Source organism: Heliangelus exortis, chromosome 1 (assembly GCF_036169615.1).
Source record: "Heliangelus exortis chromosome 1, bHelExo1.hap1, whole genome shotgun sequence".
Lineage (NCBI taxonomy): Eukaryota > Metazoa > Chordata > Aves > Apodiformes > Trochilidae > Heliangelus > Heliangelus exortis.
In genome coordinates, this window is record NC_092422.1 from 121,844,719 (window position 1) to 121,868,238 (window position 23,520).

The 23,520-nt window shown below is 37.2% G+C and overlaps 1 protein-coding gene across 4 annotated transcripts in view; it reads left to right on the plus strand.

Moving 5' to 3' along the window:
- Positions 1–23,520, plus strand: part of ANKS1B (ankyrin repeat and sterile alpha motif domain containing 1B) — a 414,385-nt gene that overhangs the window by 131,728 nt on the left and 259,137 nt on the right. For all 4 annotated transcript variants that reach the window (XM_071764199.1, XM_071764208.1, XM_071764216.1 and 1 more), the window contains exon 11: positions 10,324–10,460. In XM_071764199.1, coding sequence (XP_071620300.1) covers positions 10,324–10,460 — 137 coding nt within the window. The remainder of the gene's footprint in view (positions 1–10,323; positions 10,461–23,520) is intronic.

The window sequence follows — 23,520 nt, forward strand, 5'->3', positions numbered from 1 at the left end:
CATGAAGACATTAAAAGCAGCTGTTGGTAAAAATATTCTTTCCACTCTAGCTCCAGCTGTTCACTCTATGTCCTTTTTTATTTCAGGTGTCATTCCCTCCCTGCTGGAAGATATTTAAAATAATATAGCACAATCAAAATCAGTGTCTTACCAGTAATGCTGGGATTGAAACTAAGTTTTTCTCGGAGAGCATTTGCAGTATTTTGACAGCTAATTCTGTCTTATATTGGGAAGAAGAAATATCAACACTTTCAGTATATATTAACTATGTAAAATATGCAAAAATACTTCTTTTCTGAGCAGTTATATGGTTTCTCTTTCAGAGTTTTTCTCATTCAGCCAAAGTAATAATACAAAAGAATTTTCCATTGATAAATTTATCTAAAGTTTTAAATTCCCTATGAAGGCATTGTAAAGAAAAAGGAGTACATTTAATAAATTTCTTGTTCAGCTGCTAGATATACTAAAATGTATGGAAGATTCTAAACAGAGCAGCAGTTATATAAACCCTGCTTTGTAGATAAGCTTAATAATGTTTAAATGCATACCATTGTTATAATAAATAATTTTATGTAAATTGCATCAGATGGAAAGTAAATCAGTGGAGGAATATTTACAAATAGGGTAGAATTTGAGTATTTTGCAGGGAAAAAATATCTAAGAGTGAATAAAAATGCATAAAAGTACTATGTGAAAAATTGTTTTGGGATGTTAATCGTAAAAAAGATCATTTGTAAATTAAAAAATACAATCAAGTGATTGCGTGTTTTTAGTTACTAGACACTCTAATGCTGTAGTGCCATGAATAGCTGTTAATGGTTTGACACTGGATTATGTTATTCCAAAGTTATCCATAGTGTTTCTTTTATCTTTTTTAAATCACTTGGACATGGTCAGGGAAACATGCTGGACTAGGTGGATGGTCTATTCTAATACAGAATTTAAAATTCTGTAATATAAATAATTTATTTAATTTATTTATTATTATTAATTTATTAATTTATTAATTAATTTATTAATTTATTTAATTTAAATTCTAATTTAAAATTTAAGAGCACACACTTCTAAGGTTCCATACATTCTGACTGTGTATTAGTAGTGAACACTATATGCTGGACAAAGTCTTTATGCTTAATGAGTATACTGTACACAATATACATTTCTAGTTTGGAAAAAAAAATTTTTTTTCCATGTATATGTATACAGAAATATCAATTTTAGGGTTACAGCTGAGCTCTCTGAAGTCACTCACAGATTTAGGTACATTAAATAAGCATAGCTCGATATTGAGATGTTTTAAACCATTAGTTCTAGTTCTCTGGCTTTAAAAGTTTTGGGTTTTTACTTTAAAAAAAAGCTTTTTTACTTTAGTGTCATGATAAAGAACTGTATTAACTAATTGATACTTCAGAAGAACTAAAGCCCATGAGAATATATTTTTGTCCATAACCTGCAACTAAAGATGGATGCATATTGGGAAGTTTATCTTCAAGGTTGCTTAAATTATTTATTAACTAAGTTTGATCCCCAGGGAGTGTGACTAACATCAGTATTATTTAATTGGTCTGAGAGCACTTACTCTCATCACCTTTTGCCGTTTATATTTTGAGTTAATTTGAAGTTGTATCCTCATCATCTGCATGTGCAATTGGGTTTGCTATGTTCAGTTTGGTTTACTTACCAAACAAAAGTTTGGTTACTCTCTTTGGATTGTAGGAAAAGCCTTGTGAAACGGTGAGGCGTGCACGCGGCAGCATTCATCAAAAAGACCCCTTATATGTATCGTTCCTCTTTGGAGGATATTTTTTTTCACAAGACTACCAGGCATTCCATTTTTTAGGGAGTGACTGAAATAAACAATAATATTTTAGCATCTGTAATTAAATCCTGTGCTTTTCATTGAACTTCCAGAGCTATGGCTACATGCTGAGACAAGGCAAATATAGAAATCTGTGAAGTATCTGCCATAGGCAAGTGCAGTCATTTCACTACATGCCTTTCCAAAAAGAAAAAGGTAACAAAAAACCCATTTCACGCACACAAAAAAGAAAATAAAAAGAAAACAAGAAAAAGGTTATGGCAACTATGTAGGATTGTTTTTGAATGCTCAATTAGACATCAACAGCTTGCAGAGGCAGTCTCAAAACATTATTCAGGAAATGGTGGAAATCACCCATCATCTCTCATTAGTACTTAATGAGAGATGTTTTTCCAGACAGTTGCATGGTATTACATTGGTTATGCAACCTTGAAGCAGTTCCAAAGTCTATTTGTGCAGGTGGGTGATTAGAGGAAATAAAAAGTTGATAATAGTTGTACCCAACTCTCATGGATGATGCAGGAACAACTAAGCAGACCCCTGCTGCCACTGGAATGCACTTCCCTGGTAATTAATTCCAACACAATCCTGAAATAGCTGTCACATCCAAGACTTGGCCAGTTATAGCTTCAAGTGCTTTCAACAAGACAGTTGCAGATATATATTTACAATCCTACTCAGAACAATGGTTATTCAGGTTTAAGTGTGCAGGAAACAAAACAAATTCAAAAGAGCAAATTCAAACAGTTTAGTCCAACTGTTCTCTCTATGCAACCAGTGTAGCTACCTACTGATTGCATTATTCAGTATTCCATCTGCTCTTTTGAAATGTCTCTTGTAAGGTTTGCTCCTTGAATTCCTGAAATACAGGGTTGTCCTTATCTGTAGTTCCTAGACTTATGGCATGCTGAAAAGTTACATAGGAGAGAAGATTTGCTTTGGGGTTCTCATCAAATTAGAACAATTTAAAACTTCAATCCTGTGGCAAGTTGCCTAGTTCTTCAGCTGGGGCTTCTCTTTAACATGAATGGGGTTTTTATCTGCCTGACAAAATAACAGATTTTGTAATATTTTTCCTGGATTTTTGTGTGAACTGCAGCCTGACTTAGTTTACTCTGTGCAATTGCTGTGAATCTCTGCAATGGATAATCCACATGTAGGAGACGTTACATTTTTATCACACATGCACTGCAAGAAATCTTAAACGTGGCAGCTCTCTGTCGAATCAGGTCAATTCATACTATTTTCTGACCTACTCTGCTCAGTTTTTGTCTGTTTTATCCTTCCTATTCTTGGCTTGAGCTCCTGTCTTGTAAATTTACTGCTAATGGAATTCAGCAGCCTGGATGACCCACGGTGAATGAACTGATCCCAGGTAGTGCTGACTCCTTCCCTACAGTTCTCAAAATATCTTCTTTGGGGCTTGCACTGAAATCTGTCTCTGTGTATATATCAGTGCAGTTGGGTGATTTTCCTTGTTCTGCCTTAGAAAGGGTCAGTTGAATTTAATGAGCCCTCTGTAAGCCTCAGGAAGATAATTGTGACAAACTCTCTTTACCATTAGGAGTAGGATTCAGATGATTCTTTATGTTGGATAAAGCTCAGAAACAGTTGGAGAGACTCCATGAGGCATAATCAGGGCAAACTTCTTGGTGTTCTCCTCAGTGTGAGGATATCCTGGTGTCCTCGAGAAAGCTTCCACACCTTTGATTATCTCTGGAATCAGAAAATATTAATTTATCTGTCGCTCCAGTGTGGCTATTAGTGGCAAGTCTTTCATTCCAGTTATGAAGCTTTTTAAAGAACTAGATGATGATTTGCCCATTATTTAAGGGCACTAACATTTAGAATTTATTACCCCATCCATGATGAGACATACATTAACCTCCTCAGTTCTCAGCCAGTCAAGATGTTAAGAGGACATATGTACAGACAAAGCCATTCTAACATTTTTCTTGAAAGAAATTACCAGTGTTCCTGAAGCAGTTTTCTAACAGTCTAGCAAATTGAGTCTGCTAAAATGATCAAAATTAGGTTTCTTTTGTTAAAAGGCATCTTGTTCCCAGGCATCTCCAAGGTACCTGGAGCTTTGGTTCTTTTTTTTTTTTTTTTTCATTATCCTAATGCTGCGATATACAAATCAGATGGAAGGTTTTGGCCTTCCTTCAAGTAGTTTGAAACATTGCATGAAATTTTCCACACTGAACCGAGCTTGAAGAATAGAAGGAAATTATTTATTAGTAATAGGGTTCCTCTGAATGGTTGTCTATATATATATGCAAACATATACTGTATGGTTATGCATATGTATATATGTGCATGTTCATTTTCAACCCTTCTTTTTTTTTCTCCTAGACTTGCAGTGTCCAAATCTATCCAGGCCCTGGGGTTATACTATAGTGCTCCACAAAGTTATGATTGTACTTTGTGCTTTAAGTATTTTGGTTTTGTCTAGCATATTTTCAGAGGCTTTATAGTTGAGTATGTATAAAAACACATTAGATGTGAAGTACATAATCTAGATCTAGATGAGTACTGGTCCACACCTCTAAAATTTTCGGGTTTTTTTCTGTTCTTACAGAAAATTGTAAGGATGACCATATTGTATTTAAGTGACTCCACAAATAATTGGAATGTGGAAATAAAATAGCCCAATTAAACATTAGCATTCTGGCTCAAGCACTGGATGTGAACTTCAAATAAATCATTCTTCCCAGTTACTATTCATTGCTTCAGATTTAGGGTGGTTTTGGAGTACATAAGACAGATTCCTGTTTGATCTGAAGCACCATTTCAGGTGGACACAAGAAATATAGGGTCCTTCCGGAAGCTGTGAGGTACAGTTATGGTGTGGGTGTTTGGTAGAATAAATAAGACACTAAATAGTGCTTAAAATGCACACCTTCATGTATTGTAAATGAAGTGTCATGAGGATTGACTTCAGATCCATTGCTATTGCACTAAAGTTTAAATATAATTAGTGTAATATCTAACACAGATGTAACTGTAGATTTTGAAAAGGGCACTAGAATGTTTCTGTGATGAAAGTGGAAAAACTACAGATTAAGAGGTTTTATTTCTAATGTAAAATCTAATTACAACCATGTTTCTGGAATATGGGCTGACTTTTGGCTTCTGATATTTTGCTTGCTGAGATGTGGTAGGAAGTGTTCTGGTTGGGATACTTGGTGTCTGCCTGATAGTTAATATTTTGACTTTATATACATGTAGTGCCTTTTCTTTGAGTATATTATGAGAAGAAATATCTATTAGAAAAGGTCCAGTGAGCAGTCTATGTCCTCATAATAAATGGGTAGTGAGGTTACAGTTTTAATGGAACACTTTTTTAAACTGTAGTGTTATGGTCTATCAGTATTCATAAGGGTATTTTCCTCTATGCAGAGTGCCACATGGAAGACAATCACCCACTGCCTGACTACTGATGTCACAGAGCACAGCAAAAGGCAAAGTTCCCAGTTCATGATTTTTATAGTTTCAGTTAAACAGTTAACATTTTTATGACTTGATCTGACATGTTAGTAGACTGTGTAAGTAAAAGCAAGCAGTAAAAGAACACCACAGTTTGCGTTTGCAATATACTAAAAGAAGACAATATTTATTTTCATTTTGCTCTGTTCAGACTCAAATCAGAGTGATCCTTAAAAATGTAAGCTGGTCACTATATCCATGAACAGGAGCTTCTTGCACTGCCTCTTTTGTTGACTTCCTGTTATCCTGTGCGCTTCAGAAAAAAATTACTGTAATTTTTTATCATGACAGTAGAAAAAAAGGTTAGGTATTATTTCCACAAAGATCACTTGGAAATATTAGTTACAGTTTTTAAGAGTGTGACTTGGGATTCAGCCCTCATCATTTTAGGACCTTGTTTCAGTTGCCCATACACAGATGTCTGTTGACATCTGAAATGATTTTGGGCATCCTAGGTGGAGGCTTTAGATGGGCGGTGAAATTCCACAGTTCCTGCAAGTCTTGCAGAGGCCTTGAGTTTCCTTGGACCACAGAGATATTGTTAGTTACCAGTGCTTTTGCAGTTGAGTCTTGCCCACTATGATAGAAGTGTCCAAGCTAGCTAGCTAGACTTTGTTTAAAACTAATATATATCTTCAGATGAATGAAGCTTTTAGGGCTTGCTCTTCTGACCTAATATTTCTTCAGGATAATACATCTAAACATAGAATATATTCTAAATTCTAATTAATACTATTTTAATGGGTTTTCTGTGACTGAAAGACTTTAGCATGGTCACTGAAATGTAGCTGTATTTAGAGAAATCTCACCTTGCAAGTCTGAAGGTCATTTTTTGTCATTCAAATGAATGCCCTTTCTTTGGTTAGCAATTTAGTTACTAGCATATGAATACAGAAGTTTAATTCAGGCCTTGAAATTTGGTTCCAAAAATCTGTCTTATTAGATAGACATATAGAACACACTACATAATGTCATTTTCATTTTATTTAGAAATCCTTTTCATACTGAAAGACTGTATTGTGAATGAATTACTGAGTACTTTTAATGTCACTGATAGTACACCAACTTTTTTCCAAAGTTATATTAATTCTTGTATAATATTTTTTGTGTTAGCCATGATGTTAGTGTACATTCATAGTTAAATATTTTTATGAACAAGAAAGTTACGCTTATACTAATTAGGCTTCAATAATATTGAACTGGATAATATATAAAAGTGAACACTGCACAAAAAGCATCTCTTCTTTGCAACTGTGTTATATTTGAAAGTGTGGTGAAAACCAGACTTTATTCAAGTGTTTGCCTTGCTGCTTCCTTCCTTACTTAATGTTCTCATAAGAAATATACATTTCTCATGCGACATGAGAAATTTTATGAATTTTTAATTCATAAATTAAAAATAAAACAACACCCCACAGTTATGTGAATTAGTTCTTATGAAATGTTATTCAATTTTTAAAATCAATTTACTGAAAAACTGTATAAAATAATCATTGCTGAAATACAGACTAACTGGAATAGACCAGTAAAAACTTTATCTCAGTTTCAGGATTTGGTGGACCTGGTTCAATACTAATAGGTTTAAGTGCAAAAAAATTAAGCCACCTGTCTATATATACTCAAAGGGTGTATCTTGAGAGTAAACGTTTTGTATCTCGTGTAGGGAACGACCTGACCTTCAACTTCCAAGTAATAGATTGTAGTGCATAGTTTGTAAGTACAGTCTTTCAATGCATAATGAAAAGACTAATATGCCCAGGCAGGTTGTATGAATCATTTGTGGTACCATTGCCATAAACACTGAGTCTGCTTCTACTATAAGTATTTAAATAAACAGGAAAAGTAGCAAGTAGAATTTTAAAGGGCAGTCAGATTAGAAGATTAAGATGAAGGTGTGGAAACCTGTCTAATCATGTGAAAAACTTAAGCATCATCATCTTATTTCATATGTCCATGAGCTGGTTAGTGATAAACATGATTCTGATGACACTGTAACACTTTCTGTTCTTTAAAACCTTGTATGTGGAGCCAATCAATCAGCCACCAAAGAATAAGATTTGCCAGAATGTAAATCAGCTTTTTTTTGTAGTCCACACACTAGATCAGTCCAGTCCAGCTAATCCAAAACCTGAGTTTATCTAACTTTTTTTACCCCCATGTGCTTCATCTAGAAATATAACAAAAAACATTGTATACTTTCTTTATCCTAATCCATTTCTTTGGCCCTGAAACAAAGGAAATGGAAGATTGGAAGTACTCAGTAACCCTTTTTAAAACCACAGTAATCTCCAGTTACAAAATCCTAGTGATAGTTTCTCATGTGTGATGGAGGCAGAAAGGAATACTGTTTGAGTATGCTGCAGTTGAGTAATTTCTAGCTGCCAGATGATCATTGGAGCCTGGAGTTTTCCTGGCTTGTATGGAAACATCTCTTAGCTTATTGCAACTTAAGCCAGGAAATAGAAGAGAATGACAGCCATAGACCCTTCCTTGTTGGCCTCATCTGTAGCATGTATCAGAAACTCAGCAGAAGAATTAATCTTTCCTTGGTAAACTTGGTAGGTTCTCAAGTTTCCAAGTTCTTTCTGCCATTAAATGTTGCACTGAAACATACAGTATTACCATTATGGTTTCCTGTAGGTGAAAAAAAATGTTTAGTTTTGTTACCAGAGAAAAAGCAAATTAAAACAAAATTATGATGCAATTTAATTACAAAAGAAAATATACTCAAATCTATTCTTAATGAAACCATGAGTACTGTATCTGTAAACAGAGACATCTTACAGACTGGTTACCAGAACTAATTTGCTGGTGATATTCTCTCTTGGATGGAGCAGACCCAGGTAGTAAATCATTACTGGTTGCCTAATGGGGAGATCCTGCTGTGAAAATAAACAGCTGTCCACAACAAAGAAATTGTTTACAAGAAACCATTACATGTTGGACACTTTGTTCCCTTGAGAAAAGATTGAAGGCATTAGATACTGAGCATCTGTTTTTTTTTCTGTGATGTTTATTTCAAGGATTTTTTTTTTTTTTAATTTTATTTTACTTTATTTTGCTTGGAAGGAAATGCTGTAATTACTCTTTTTTGAAATTGCTACATATTATGTATGTTCCTGAACTGATTATAGTTGTATGCACACTGTAGCTGGAGAACTTTTTCTTATCCCTATCTAGTGGGTCATATAACAGCCCTGCATTTGCTCATTAGTATCTTCCAATCAGATTTTATTGAAGGAATGTTACTCCCAGTCAGTTCAGTGCTTCTCAGGTGTGGCTCTACCTGGGGACAAAACCTCATCTTCAGTGACCTATCATTGAATAAGGTCAACAGGGTTAAGTCTTTCCCACAGAAAGACCAAAATCTTGCTCATACAGCTTGATTCTTCTGTTAATCTCTTCCACATATTTGAAGTGTGAGTAAACTAATTAGAGGTGACTATCATCAAGAGCTTGAAACAGAATGAAATGATGGGCAGAGAACTCTGTTCACTGCCATCAGCATCAATCTTGATTTGTCTGGCCTTTGAGACATTCATCTTTAAGATGCTTTTGCATCTGCAAGACTTCCTGTTTCCACTTGAAAGGCTTTCATGTACTTAATAGTTAAAGGGCAGCAATGTCCTTCAGCACAGCCACAGAGGCTTCACAGCAAAACAGCAGCAGAAACACAGGGACTGCTGCTACCAGGAAGTCTGTGTTCTTCCTAGATTTACTTGGTTGACAGATAAAATGGTTCTATTAGTTTCTCACACCAGTTATTAATTAAGTGCACTAAGTACACTCAGACTTGTGTGAAACATTTCTCAATCTAGATGTTATTTCTTCACCTCCTGGATGGGGCCTGTATTACTACATGTCTCAGCTATAGCACAAAGCTCTCTCAAAGTAAGTCAAGGAGGCACATTGGTAACTATCTCTTGATCAGTCTGTCCATAGAGTGAAAGAAGAAAGAATATTTCATATTTCAGCAAAAGAGGATGAGACTTTTAGCTCAAATAATATGCTCCTAACACTTTTTAGCCTTCATCCTTCCTATGACATTTCAAAAGAGGAAAATAAGGGCCTCGGTGGAGTGTCTTTTTGTCAAATCCCTGACCCCCTTTTGGTGAGCCAGGCTTTCAAGTCACAGGACACTTTTTCATATTCCACATGCAAATAGCTTTCCAATTAGATACCAGGTTAGGTAGGAGGGCATAAGAGAGAGTTAAGGCTTTCTGGAATACCATTGAAGTTCTTTAGTGTTAGGGATGTTATTGTGAGGAGTCACCTTAACGTCCTTTCTAAGTTGTTTAAAATTTTTCTGGTTAATTGTATTAATACACATGTATTACTTCCCGAATTAAGTTAATTCTGTTCCAAGATTACTGTGCACAGTTGCAATGATTTGGGAACAGTCCTTCTGTTTCTTAAAGAACCTCATACCTAAAGGTCTGACAGTTTTGATGCAGATGCTTTTCAAGAACATCTCTATGGGAGATGGCAGTTTCATCAGAGGAGCTGAGTACATTTTTGTGCAACTAATTCTTGCTGATCTGATAGGTAGTTCACAATGTACAAGAAAGTTGTAACCAATGGTTCTTAGCATGCTCTAAGTAGAGAATGTCTTTATATAACTTGTTGAACCAGGTCTTTTGTGTTAAGATTTTCCAAAATGAGATATGAGTTACATTAAACAGATCCCTTTATAAATCACCCCTGCTACAGTGGTAATACTTGGATTCACAATTGGTAATGCAAGGTAACAAAAGTAAAATATTTGTGGGGTTTTTTGTGCGCTATTTTATTTAGATATTTAAAGAGTGTTTTATCCTTCTTTACAATAGGACAAATACATGAAACTTATAAGGGAATATGAATGCAATCTATACCTTACCAAATACATTTAAATAACAGATTTTTAAAGTTGAAATAGTGTTCTGAGTAGTGTTCTGTTTTCAAAATGATTTTTTTTAAATTTTAAAACGTATGAAGTATTTGTAAGCTTGCATAAATGCTATTTTTATTCACAGATAATGCACCTCAGGTAGCAATTACCGCACCAGGATCTGGTAACCATAGAAACAGCTCTACAGGCCCAACACCTGACTGCTCTCCTCCATCACCAGACACTGCACTTAAAAACATAGTGAAAGTTATACGTCCTCAGGTAGGTGATTACCATAAGTATCCTTTTATTAGTTGTATTTTTCATTTCAAAAGCAGGCTATGACTCATGAATTCTAGGGGGATATTATCACTGATATTACACATGAATAGGGGGGATATTACACATGAATAGGTCAAAACCAGATAAACCCAACACAAAATGTATTTTGTACTTAGGAAGCAATCTTGATAGCAGAAGATAGGATATTTTATGGATGAACACATACAGAGGTATCTGTACATTTTTCTTATAGCATTAACAATGAATGAAGTCTTTATGTAATATTTAGTATTTTTATTTACTCTTAGTTCTGTTTATATCAATATTCCGTGTTACTTTTCCAAGTTTCCTTTCCTCTTTCTGTACCTCCATTTACGTGACTCCATGAAACTATTCCTTCTTCAGTTTAGTTTCTCATATAGTATTACTTCTTGACTTTCATCCTTCCTCACTATATGTATTTCTAGTAGTGTTTGTTAAACAAGATGCTTAACATGTGGAAAACTTGAGTGTCCCTTGTAATTCTTTAAGGAATACAGCATTTTAAATTAAAAGTTTTAAAATAAATAAATCTTAGAACTTGATTCAATAGTATAGAGGTAATCAGCACAGAGGAGTTATTTTTAGATTCATAGGGGAACACAGGTCAGAAGAAACCTCAGGGAATTATCTAGTTCCTTGCTTAAAAAGAGGTGGCATTAGGTGTGTTAAAGCTGTTGCACCTTCAAACCAACAAGTGTGCAGTTTTTTTGTGTGAAGCAAAAGAACTTGTGTTGCTCTCCTACCAGTTACTGTGTTCAAATGCAGACATCTGTTCTTCATGGCTGAGCTAATCTCTGAGCCACTTTGATGCTACTGAGTGCAGGCTTTGTGTCATCAGGATGTTGCTGGCATTTGTGTTACTTGCAAAGTAAGCTGATGGATACATGATATTTTTGGTAAGAATTATGTCAAGCAGGTTGTTTTAATGACACACCAAGTCAGCGTGCTACAGTGATGGAGGTGGGTCTTCTTTTCAGTACTCCCTGGAGCTCATGGTTCAGAAGGTTTTGCTGAATTAAAGGTAATTCCTATCTGCAGCTGCCATTTCTCTGTAGGAGCCACTGGTTTCCTATGCCTGACACAGTCAGTGCACAGCAATTCTAATGACTGGCTGGTTCAGCCCAGCTCTCTTTGACAGCACAGTAGTTTGGGTTCCACATCTTGGTTTAAATCTAGATTGCAGGTGGTCTAAAATAACAGCTTCTTCTCCTTTTCTCTTTTTATAGTTGTTTCTGCTTTTGCTTTTCCCTGTAGTTTCTCTGTCCCTCCTACCCTACATCAGTGTAGTATTGAAATGCCTCCTTCCCTCTAAGCTGGTTGTTTTTTTGGTTTTTTTTTTTTTTGTGGAAAGCCAAACAGAAAGGTATTGGAATGTTGTTGCAACAAGCTGTTGTGTGATAGCTTATTGAAAATAGCACTGAAGTAGCTGTTTCCATCATGACATTGCCAACAGATGGACCCAGAACACTGAATGGTGTTGTTCTCCTGCTAGTTAACTCTGAACGGATTTAGCAGATTCTGGGGAGCTATTTTGAAATTTAAATCATACCATTTACTGATTCCCAGTATTCTCATAATTCTAAAGAACAAAATCTAGCTGTGCTATATATACGGTCAGAACTTTACCACATTTTCTGCAATGTCTCTCATGGGGCCCTACATGTGGCATACTTCCTATGCAGAAAAGAACAGCAGAAAGGCATGTGTAGACTAGTGCTTAATGTATGCTGTAAATCTATAAATTAATACACAGGCACTTGTATGTGCAATAGCATTTAGATCCCATTATGCTTGTGCTTTCTGTATATGTTATATGCCCATTGTTTCAGTATTCTTCCTCTTCTTTTTGTTGCTTACCTAATCACCTCCCCCACAAGATTTCAACCCAAGAGTTTAGACAAAGAAGTTGTAGATGTTTGCAATGTTATGTTTGCAAACCATTAGTGTTAATTCTGTCTGCATATTTGATTCCCTTATTCCATGCCTGCTGCATTCAATTACATGGCAAGCTCTTTGAAGGGTTAGCACAATGGGATTCTATTCTTGACTGACCTCTCACCACTCATGTAAAGCTAATGAATACTGTTACACAATGCATGCAAAGTAATTAATTTTCTGTTTTCTGCCAGGGCCCCTTTGCACTTTTCTGGCAAAATAAACAGAATTTAAACAGATTTAAAACAGGGATTGTATAAATTTCCTGAGCAGCTGTCACTCCTTTTCCCCTTTCACCTTTTCATATGTCTTGTGCATCTAGCACAGGAAGGTGCCAGTGAAAGGCAGAATGGGAAACTCTTCAGCAGCCAGTTTTGCACTAGACAGGCTTTGGTAGTTTGGATGAAACTGCCAGGGAAGTCTGTTATACAACTCATGTTATTTTAATTTGTAGCCTTAGCTGTTTTTCTTGGAGGGTTGTGCATACAACAGTTTACCCTCATGGAGGAGAAACACTGTATTTCTGTGTAAGCAGCAGCAGAGAAGGCCAAATATTCCTTCCTCCCACCAGTCTGGTGAGGGCACTGGCAGAGCCTGGAAAAAGAGAAACCTTTTGGTGAGCTGGCTCTGAAAGCAGAAGTGGGGGGCATTCTGCCTCGTGTTTTCTTTGTCCTTTTCTTTTTAAGACTGCGTGCCAGCTCAGATGATGGCAGTGCACGTTGAAGATTTTGAAGATGCTTGCATGTGAGGTTTAGCACAGAACAGTGGCCTCTCCTCTCCCCAGCTCCAGATACTCTCATACCAAAGGCAGCTGGTGGGGGACCCTCTCAGCTACACCTTCTATGTGGGGTGCCTTAAGAAGAGGGAGTCTGGTGCTGCCCTGCCAACATGTGGGGTGAAAATACCACAGCTGGGAAGTGAGAGGCAGGAACAACCTCAGACACAAAGTGGGAATGCAGAGACGTCAGGGTCAAGGACAGTTAAGGAATTCCTCAGAGTATACTCAAAACTTGTTTGTCTTTTTCCCTCTAGTTGTCTCTTAACCTAATTATCCCCCTTCTTGTGTGTCCTGGTTTGGGCCAGGATAAAGGTGATTTTTTTGTCTTGTACTTTTGCTTTCAGCTAAGTCTCTTGCAAGTTAAACCATGACATTGTATTAAAAACATGCCCTCACAAAACCTGGCTGGGAATTTCTATTTTCCAAAAAACCCTTTACCGCTTCTCTGGAAATTTATCCTTTCTTCAGTTAATTATGAATTTTGAGGTGAGAAACTTGCTGTTTGTTGTGACTGTACCACTCATCGCTTAAGATAAGCCATAAATAAAGTCTATCTAAAATTCTCTTTGCCCCATGCAATTCATAGAATCATAGAATCATAGAATCCTAGAGGTTGGAAGGGACCTCGAAAGATCATCTAGTCCAACCCCCCCTGCCAGAGCAGGGCCCCCTAGAGTACATCGCATAGGAACGTGTCCAGGCGGGTTTTGAATGTCTCCAGTGAAGGAGACTCCACAACCCCCTGGGCAGCCTGTTCCAGGGCTCCGTCACCCTTACAGTAAAAAAATTTTTTCGGATATTCAACTTGAACCTCCTATGCTCCAATTTACACCCGTTATCCCTTGTCCTATCACTGGTCACCACTGAGAAAAGCCTAACTCCATCTCCCTGACACTCACCCCTTACATATTTGAAAACATTGATGAGGTCACCCCTCAGTCTCCTTTTCTCCAAACTAAAGAGACCCAGCTCCCTCAGCCTTTCCTCATAAGGGAGATGTTCCACTCCCTTAATCATCTTAGTAGCTCTGTGCTGGACTCTTTCAAGCACTTCCCTGTCCTTCTTGAACTGAGGGGCCCAGAACTGGACACAATACTCCAGGTGCGGCCTCACCAATGCAGAATAGAGGGGGAGGAGAACCTCTCTTGACCTACTAACCACACCCTTTCTAATGCACCCCAGGATGCCATTGGCCTTCTTGGCCACAAGGGTACATTGCTGGCTCATGGTCATCTTCTTGTCTACCAGGACCCCCAGGTCTCTTTCACCTACACTGCTCTCCAGCAGGTCAGCCCCCAACCTATACTGGGACATCGTGTTGTTCTTCCCCAAATGCAAAACTCTACACTTCCCCTTGTTGAATTTCATCATGTTTCTCCCTGCCCAACTCTCCAGCCTGTCTAAGTCTCTCTGAATGGCAGCACAGCCTTCTGGTGTGTCAGCCACTCCTCTCAGCTTAGTGTCATCAGCAAACTTGCTGAGGGTACATTCTATACCCTCATCCAAGTCGTTGATGAATATATTGAACAACACCGGTCCCAGTACCGACCCCTGAGGGACTCCACTAGTCACACACCTCCAACCAGATTCTGCCCCATTGACTACAACTCTCTGACTCCTTCCTTTCAACCAGTTCCTGATCCACCTCACTACCTGATCACCAAACCCATACTTGATCAACTTATCTACAAGGATGCTGTGAGAGACGGTGTCAAATGCTTTACTGAAATCAAGATAAACCACATCTACCGCTCTTCCATCATCTATCCACCTAGTAATTTCTTCATAGAAGGCTATGAGGTTAGTCAAACATGATTTACCCTTGATAAAACCATGCTGACTGCTCTTGATGACCCCCATGTCCTTGATATGCCTGGAGATAGTGACAAGAACAAGTTGTTCCATCACCTTTCCAGGGATGGAGGTGAGGCTGACCGGTCTATAGTTACCCGGGTCCTCCTTCTTGCCCTTCTTGTAGACTGGAGTGACATTTGCTATCCTCCAGTCCTCAGGCACCTCTCCTGTTACCCATGACTTACTGAAGATGATGGAGAGTGGCCTAGCAATGACCTTCGCCAGCTCCCTCAGCACCCTTGGATGCATTCCATCTGGACCCATCGACTTATGGATGTCCAGATTACTCAGCTGATCCCTAACCCAATCCTCATCTACTATGTCAAACTCCTCATCTATCTTGACTACTTCTGGGGCTAAATGAATCTGGGGCTCATGCGGAAACCCTGCAGGAGTAAAGACAGAGGCAAAGAAGGCGTTCAGCACCTCTGCCTTCTTTATATGCTCTGTCACCAGGGCTCCCAGCTCATTCCTTAGTGGGCCAATATTGCCTCTAGTGTTAGTTTTGCTAGCTATGTATTTGAAAAAGCCCTTTCTATTATCTATCAATTCAGTGTACTGTTACTACAACTGCAACTATTTTAACTGGAATGGTGCATCTTCCTGGCACAGTGCAGCACTCTAAGGAGATACTAACTCAGATCTTAAAGCAGTGTTACATTCAGTACCACAGTGCCACCCACCTCTACCACTTCTAGTCCTGAAGCTTGCACAAGTAACAGTTATTCAAGGATCTGTGTTCTCTTTCATCTGTGCACCTTAGCTAGGGCTTGTACCCATGATCTAGCATGTTGCAAATACATATCTTGTTTACGAATTTTCACAGGGTTAATCTTTGAGAAAGAGAGTTTGTTGGAAAGTTGTACAGATGCAGATAAGAAAAAAGCCATTTTTTTCCAGAGAAGTTTTAGTAAGTTTTTAACTCACAAATTGCTAATTAGTGAAGACTTTGACAAAGTATTATGATTTCAAGTTAAAGGCACTCTTACTGTGTCAGAGTCAAATTTTAGAAAGTGATAGCAAAAGTGAGCTTTTTCTACCACAATTCCTATAGCTCTTGGTCTTGATGAATCCTGAGCAAAATCAGGATGTGTGTGCCACTTGGTATATTTCTTGTTATTAGCCACTCAGTTTAGTAAGCCTCTTCTTATTTATTTGTTCAGCTCAGCTCCATTTGAACAAATAAACTATATACATAGAGGGAGAAAGAGCACCTTTGTTTACAGGAGACACTTTCTTTTGCCAATGATTCACTTGTGGTCATTGGACAATTCTCATAAAGTTGAATTCTGACTTCTCATCTTTGAAATTATTGTATGTAAACCATCATTCACTTATTTTCCTTTTGTCTTTCTTAGATGTGTTTCAAATCACTAACTGTAGGTACAGCTTTTGATGTCTAAGTGTGGATTATTTAGAAATTACTTTGATATTATCTATTATGAACTAGTATTTTCCCCATTTTATGTGAATAACCAAACTCCCCCAGAATGTTTTTTCAGTGACATAAAGAGGGCTTCTGGTAGAAACACAAAGGAACTTAAATTTCAGTGTTTCTGACATAATGAAATTTCATCATCTTATTCCTGTTTTTATTGTGAAGACCTGCAATAATCTATTCATTATAATTTCTTCTTCTTGTAGGTTTGGATGTGCTGTTGCTACATCAGTCATCATTTTTTCTATTTATCTTTTTAAACCTCTTTGACCAAAGTTACAATTCCATGTATGGTTCATCATTCCTCTAGCTAAGACATCTAGCAATATAATAGTTAAAATGTAAGAGGACAAAAGAAATTCTCATTTTTTCTGCAAGCAGTAGTAGAATCCTGCAGGACATCTGCAGCCTCTGATAGACCTGTCCCACTTATTTGGGCTACCAGGTACACCTTGCCTAATGTGCAACTATGTTGTGCATGCACAGTGAGCCTGGAATAACTGTGCTGATGTAGCTCAGAGGGAAAGAGAAGGGACCATGACATTACACCCTCAATAGCAGCCTGGACAGGAATTGACAGACCAGCCATAGGAGGTATGTGCTTCAGAGCATTTCTAGTAGACCTAAAAAAATAACAATAATTTACGCTCAAGAAAATGATATCTCACCCTTTTTGCAGTTAGGTGCAGGAATTACTTTGAACAAAAAATCGTCTTAGAGGCAGCTCTCTATTCCAGAGAATAATTTTTTAGAACTAATTGTTTGATAGACAGGATTTTCAAGGGGATTAGTGTCATTATTTCCCCTTGGTGAAGTGGCCCTCGTTCCTCCCTATGCCAACACCTACTACAGTAACTTTAGTTCTTCCTAAATGAAATGCATCTCTTGTCACAACTAACTTGAGTTGGCCCATGCCTGTCTCTGGAAACTTCCTGAAATACCCACTGCAAGGGACAAGTGCATGGGAATTCTGATTCATCTACTGAACTTCTTTTGCAAGATTGAAAACCTGCTATTTTACATTTTAGCATAAAAAGTAGGGCTGAAGAGCACAGTTATGCAATAAATGCTCTCTGCTCACTTTCTGAATTAGATCGCGGGACAGCTGGGATGTAAGGACTGTCTTTGTCCAGTGAAATGCATTCTGTTCACAGCCCAAGTTACAACATGCTCAGGCAGGCAGGGAGTAACCTGGAAAATTGCCATGGAGAAAAACCATGCCAGCACATGCCATGCCAGCACCTTTCTGTTGAGGTGCATGCTTCTTTTTCTGGTATATTTTGGTGCTGGACTTTGTGCAACTGTGTGCAGTATCCACCACTAGCACAAGGGGCATAAAAGACTTCAAAAAAGACTTCACTGAGATAAAAATTTTGGGGGGATCAAACCCATCATCTCCAAAGTCAAAGCCACCTATTTGTACGTGGTTTTATGAAGCTCTAGTGCTGACCACTGGTAAGGTGCTGGCTGAGCATTCCCCAGACCCATTAAAATAAAGATGCAGAGTACAGGCCACAGATGGGAAGATTTAGCCCTCATCATTAGTTTGCCTGGTCTTAAGATTCCTCCTGTATTGTGTAGTGTTTCTAAGGTTGCATGTATCCGTTAGGGCTGCAGACTCTTTAAGATAGTTGACAGCAGTCAGAGACCTTGATTCTAGGTATGAGATATATTTCAGAAAACTCTCCCTCTACATACTTCTGCTTTAAACCTTTAAAGTGTCTGTGGAAATCTCCTGCGCGTTATTTGGTATCTTCTTGTTCTAATGATGTTGAAATGAAGAACCAAACAGATAAATAAAGCTCCTAAGGAGCCTTTAAAAAAAGGAAAACAAACTGATAGATATTTTGTCAATGCCATTAAGATGTAGTTACCAAGTCATCTATCTGTGACTTAAAATAGGACAGATGTGAAATTCTGTTATTCTGAAATACTGATTATCAGTTACAAAAAAAAAAAAAAAAAAAAAAGTTTATGATTGGAATTTTCTGACAGGAATGATTTTTCTCTCCCTGTATTATCACAGAATTATTAGTTAGAAAACATGTTACAGCTCCAGAAGAGGATATTTAAAAAAAAAATTCTTAGAGCATAATGGATACTCTGTGACTACTTAATAACAACATTAATGACAGTGTTATCAAAGAGGTGCTTTTAAAAAGATTTCTTTTGACAAGTAACTATAAAACATAATTCTATTTAGATTGTTTTAATTAGAGCTAAGATAATATGAAAACATAAACACATCTACCATTTATAATCACAGTACTAATGAAAATAGCAAACAGTACAAGTGAGTGCGTTAATTACAGTTCAACAAGGTACTAAAGCACAAGTATAAATTAAAGCAGAAGAATACTCATTATTGACAGGAATGTTGTTTTTAAAACATCCCTTCTACAGGCATAAATTTTCTTGGTTGAAGTTGGTTACTTATGTGGAGAGATTCTCTAGCTTGTGTTTTCTGACTTACCAGAAGCATAAATCTTACAGGAAAATAGAACATTTTTCATTGCTGAATTTGTAACAGACCAAATTGGTGAAATAAGGAGCACAGAAATAGTTCAGATACTGAAAGGTAAGTATGTGTGTCTATACTAATAAAATAAGCTTCTGAGATCTGTAAGGTTTTTACCTATGCTGGTATCTAAGTTCTTGTTGTTAACTTGTTCAGCACAGTCCTGGGTATAGTTTTGTTCCTGTACAACTTTCTCTGTCCAACGGTATCCACTGTCAGGCCTGATTTGGAATTTGAATGGGCCAAGGTCCATTCCTGGTAGGTGGTTCTGTTTTGAAGACCCCACTCTGAAGGCAAAGTTTAATAGTAGGATTGTGAACCAATCCATGCCAATTGCCCTGCCCTACCTAGGATGTGTAATACTTGGAAACAGTAGCACACTCAGCATCAAAGCTTTACCTACAGTGCTGTGATGGGTATCTCACCAGATTCATAGCATTTTCCTTTGTTTCTGTGTAGTGCTGTGTGGTCTTGAACCCGTTAGTTATTTAAGCATCTTGTATCATCCCAAAATGAACCACATTTTCATGCTTGCATCCTCTCTGTAGCATACAATTTAAACCTTCAAAGTTTGTAATGCACAAATGGAACAATAAAAGCAATTTTCATAATCTGTAGGTGAAAATGGGATATTCCTAACAGCTGGAAGCTGAGGTGTTTGTTTGGTTTTTTTAAGAAAATGACCTTACATCCATTTTCCAACTGTTTTTTTGTTTTGGTTTTTTTAAGATTTGAAAGTTAGAAACTTTTTATAGATGTAGAATAACACATTCCATTTACCAAGCTCTCTCTTGCAATTTTGAGCTTATTTCAAGCAATGTTTTTCCAAGATAGGAATAATACTGTATCTTCAAATTCTGGTCACGTCAGTCTGGGAGGGAAACCACTACAAAGGTGATACAATTTTTAGCATTTAGGACTGCTATACCTCACAACCCACAGCTGCAATATGAACGTAATTAAAAGAAAAGTAGAAGCCAAGGATAAATGGAAACTGGGAGAAGATCTGTTTTTTTCCTTATTTATTCCCGGTCTGATTTGTCACCTAATATAAAACCAGAGCCAGAAGATGGAAGGGGACAGCAACCCCCTGGCCTTTATCTACTTACTGAGACGGAGAACTCCTAAAGGAGTATCTAGTGTCACATGCATGGAGGAGAACAGAAAGAACTATGGATTTATCTTACCTAGATTCACATTGTGTGACTTTCTAACCACAGGGTACAGGAAAGAGCTACGTATCCTTGAGTGTGTCTCTAACAGAAGTATGCTGATGGGCCATGAGATTGCTGGAAAGATGTATTCACTTGCTGCTCACACAAGATGCAAGAGGCACATTTTCTAAATTAAAAATCAGTCAAACAGAAATTCCAAGGACTTTGGCACTATGGTACCATTACACATGAATTTAGTTTTAAAATACATTATGCTATTAGTAATGAAAAGGATTTACAATTAAATACCAGTGAAACCATTTCTCATTTCTCTATTGTCCTTTTTTTGTGGTTTTTGTGGGTTTTGTTTTTTTTTAAATTCCCATGATCTTATAAGCTCACTGTTGTGGCTGCTTGTGATATATTTGTTGCCCAGCACTGTTATTTCTGCCTTCCACTCTTAAACTAGATTAAGATGTTGAGAAGCAAAACCAAGAATGTCAAGATGGGTGCTGACACTGCCTATGTATTATTTTTAATTGTAGTCATACTTCAACATAAAGTTCTACGAAACAACAAAAAAGAGAAAATTAGATTACCTACCTAAAAAGATAATGTGTCTTCAGTTTATTTAACATTGCATTTTGAATCTTGACAGAATAATTGATTCAGGAGTCTGGTAGTTGTTCATCACAATCTTTCACTTCTAGATGACACAGATGAATCAAACCCGGATTCATTGTAATCTCCAGTTTTTGCAATTTCAAGGCTATTTGATCATCTTAGTTTAGTTCCTATAAATCACAAAGCTCTGGGCAGCAGCACTGACTGATAGGAGTCTATCAGGCCTCTTGATTTCTGCAAATCTGAATTGAGGTACTGGGGCAGCCTGTCTTCTCAGAGGCTGTATTTACCAGCAAATTTATTAATAATATGGGATTTTATGTAAGTATACATGACCAAAAGTGACAAAGAATGAAACAGATATGGTATGTTTGGATGCTGAGACAGAGGACAGACTAAGAAACCATAAAAATGATATGAATGTTGTACTGAAAGGAGGGCAGAGGTTTAAACTGGATGAATTGAAGGACAATGAGAGGAATGTTACCTTGATGATTCTATGAATGTAGTGATTGATAAAGTCAGTATGATAGGAAAGTTAGGGAGTTCATTTGAGAGACTGTGATGACAAAGCCACAGAGGAAGCAGAGAAGCAAATTTTGGAAGACCAAATAGAATTAGAATCAGCTAGGATACTGTGATGGGTATTCCAGAGTAAAATAAGTAGTTTTGGGTGGAATGTAACAATAGACAGGAGAAATAGGAAAAAGAAAGAGCTGAGAGGAAATGTGAGTGGGTAAAAATAGAACAGGGTGTTTAGAAAGGAAAATTTCTTACTTAGAAATAAGTTAATCAGAGAATAAGAATGGAATTGTTTGGGCAGGTACCAAAATGAGGCATTTATGCAGCCACTTGGCTACCCTTAGACTGTGTTATCTATATGAGATGACCTGGGAAAGGGGCTACAGCTTCTTACTTTCTGCATGTTATATGCTAGCTCGAATTTGAGAATGCCTGTTCTCTATTCTGTTGTTCACTTTTGGCACTGTATAAACCAGCTTTTTACATTATGTTGGGCAGCTGGAATTTGACAAAATTTTCTCTGTTCTCATTGGTTTCCAGTGATTTAATGCACCACACAACTGTTCCTTGAGAGAGCTCTATACCTTAGTTCAGCATCTATAAAATGGGGCTAATAGTTCTGTCACAGTGCAGAGGAGTGTTGTGAGAATTAAATTCTTTAAAGGCTGTGATGGTGCTCTGTACAAACCCCAATGATAAGAGAAGACGGAGTCACAAGCTTTTATTGCAGACTATTTCAAAGTTGGAAGAATATTTTTATGCTAAATTTGGGAATTATGCCCTGTTCCCTCTGCTAAATGTTGTGAGAAATATTTGCATGATCCCTCACATGCTCATAGTGTTCCACATGAGTCAGAGTAGCATTACAGAATTTGCATACAACTGACATATTCATGGGAGCATTAAGTATGTCTTCACTTACCTTTTTATTAGAAAGGCAATTCAGTATGTGTATTTTGAGGACTTTTCCCATTTTGCAGTGTTTAAATTGCTATATGTTCACTACTTACTATAACATGAAAATACTCTTCTTATTTGACCTGACTTGCAAGTTACTGAAATCATGTTATTGCAATACCTTAAAGATTTTTATTGATTTGCTTTTGCTTTTGCATTGATGATATGGTCTATTCATTAGTCTGATTTGGTAAGCTGTTAAGTATAGTCTAGAGTTTCCTAGGTCAGTATTATGGCAACTGAAGTAATAATCATGCAGAAACATTTTAAAGTAAACAAAATCAGTCATTAAAGAGATTTACACATAACAAATAAATGACACACGTTAATGTAATGAATGAAGAGCATCTACTTAAGGTCAAATTTGCATGTAGTTATGTAGCATACATACTGGGGTGAAGTTAAACCATATGATTTGATTTCCCAAGGGTTATCTAAGTGTTCATAGGTGTGTTGAGTAGTATGAGGCAGGCATACAGGGACTGGCAAAGCTGGCTAGGGAACCATCATCTCTTTGGGACAGTGTTTAGTGTTTGTAAAATCTCCACAGCTGTAAAACCTTGACCCCTGGCTACATTTCCTGGACTTTATGGTAGTAAACTATCTTAGGATTATTCAGGACCTATCTCGAGAGATCTTGGTAAATATAATTTAGAAGTAGCTTTGTAAGATGCAATCCAGGAAACCAAGGTACAAGACTTCAGTAAGTGATTTGTTAGTTTCTGGTTAAAGATTCCGCCAATAAGGCTGGATTTTGACCATCTTACTTCATCTGATAGATGAAGTAAGATATCCAGAGCATCTACATGTGATCTAGAGGTGGCACTCATTCTGGATCTAAAACATCCATGCTTTCATCTCTGTATATACAAATCTCTGTCTGATTTGGATATCTAATCTGCCATCACAATCAAGAGAGATGTTGATTTCAACACAGTTGCATAAAATTAGGCATCTAATGTTGTTTGAAGTTCATGTCTTTGGCATGCACGTGAAGACTGATATGATATAAAATCTACACAAGTGACAACCGCACTCATCTGGATGGCAGCTGGAGGCCAGGTGGGGTGCTCCAGGGGTTCTCCAGTGATGGTAGATGCATGTATTAAAGAAAGTGAACTAATAGCAAGGTGACTAGGGTGAAGTGAGTGAGTTCTCTGGACACTATTGATTGTATTGACTAGATCTCAGTTGACTGTAATGGAAGCTTGGATACCCAGTGTGGATGTAAATAGTTG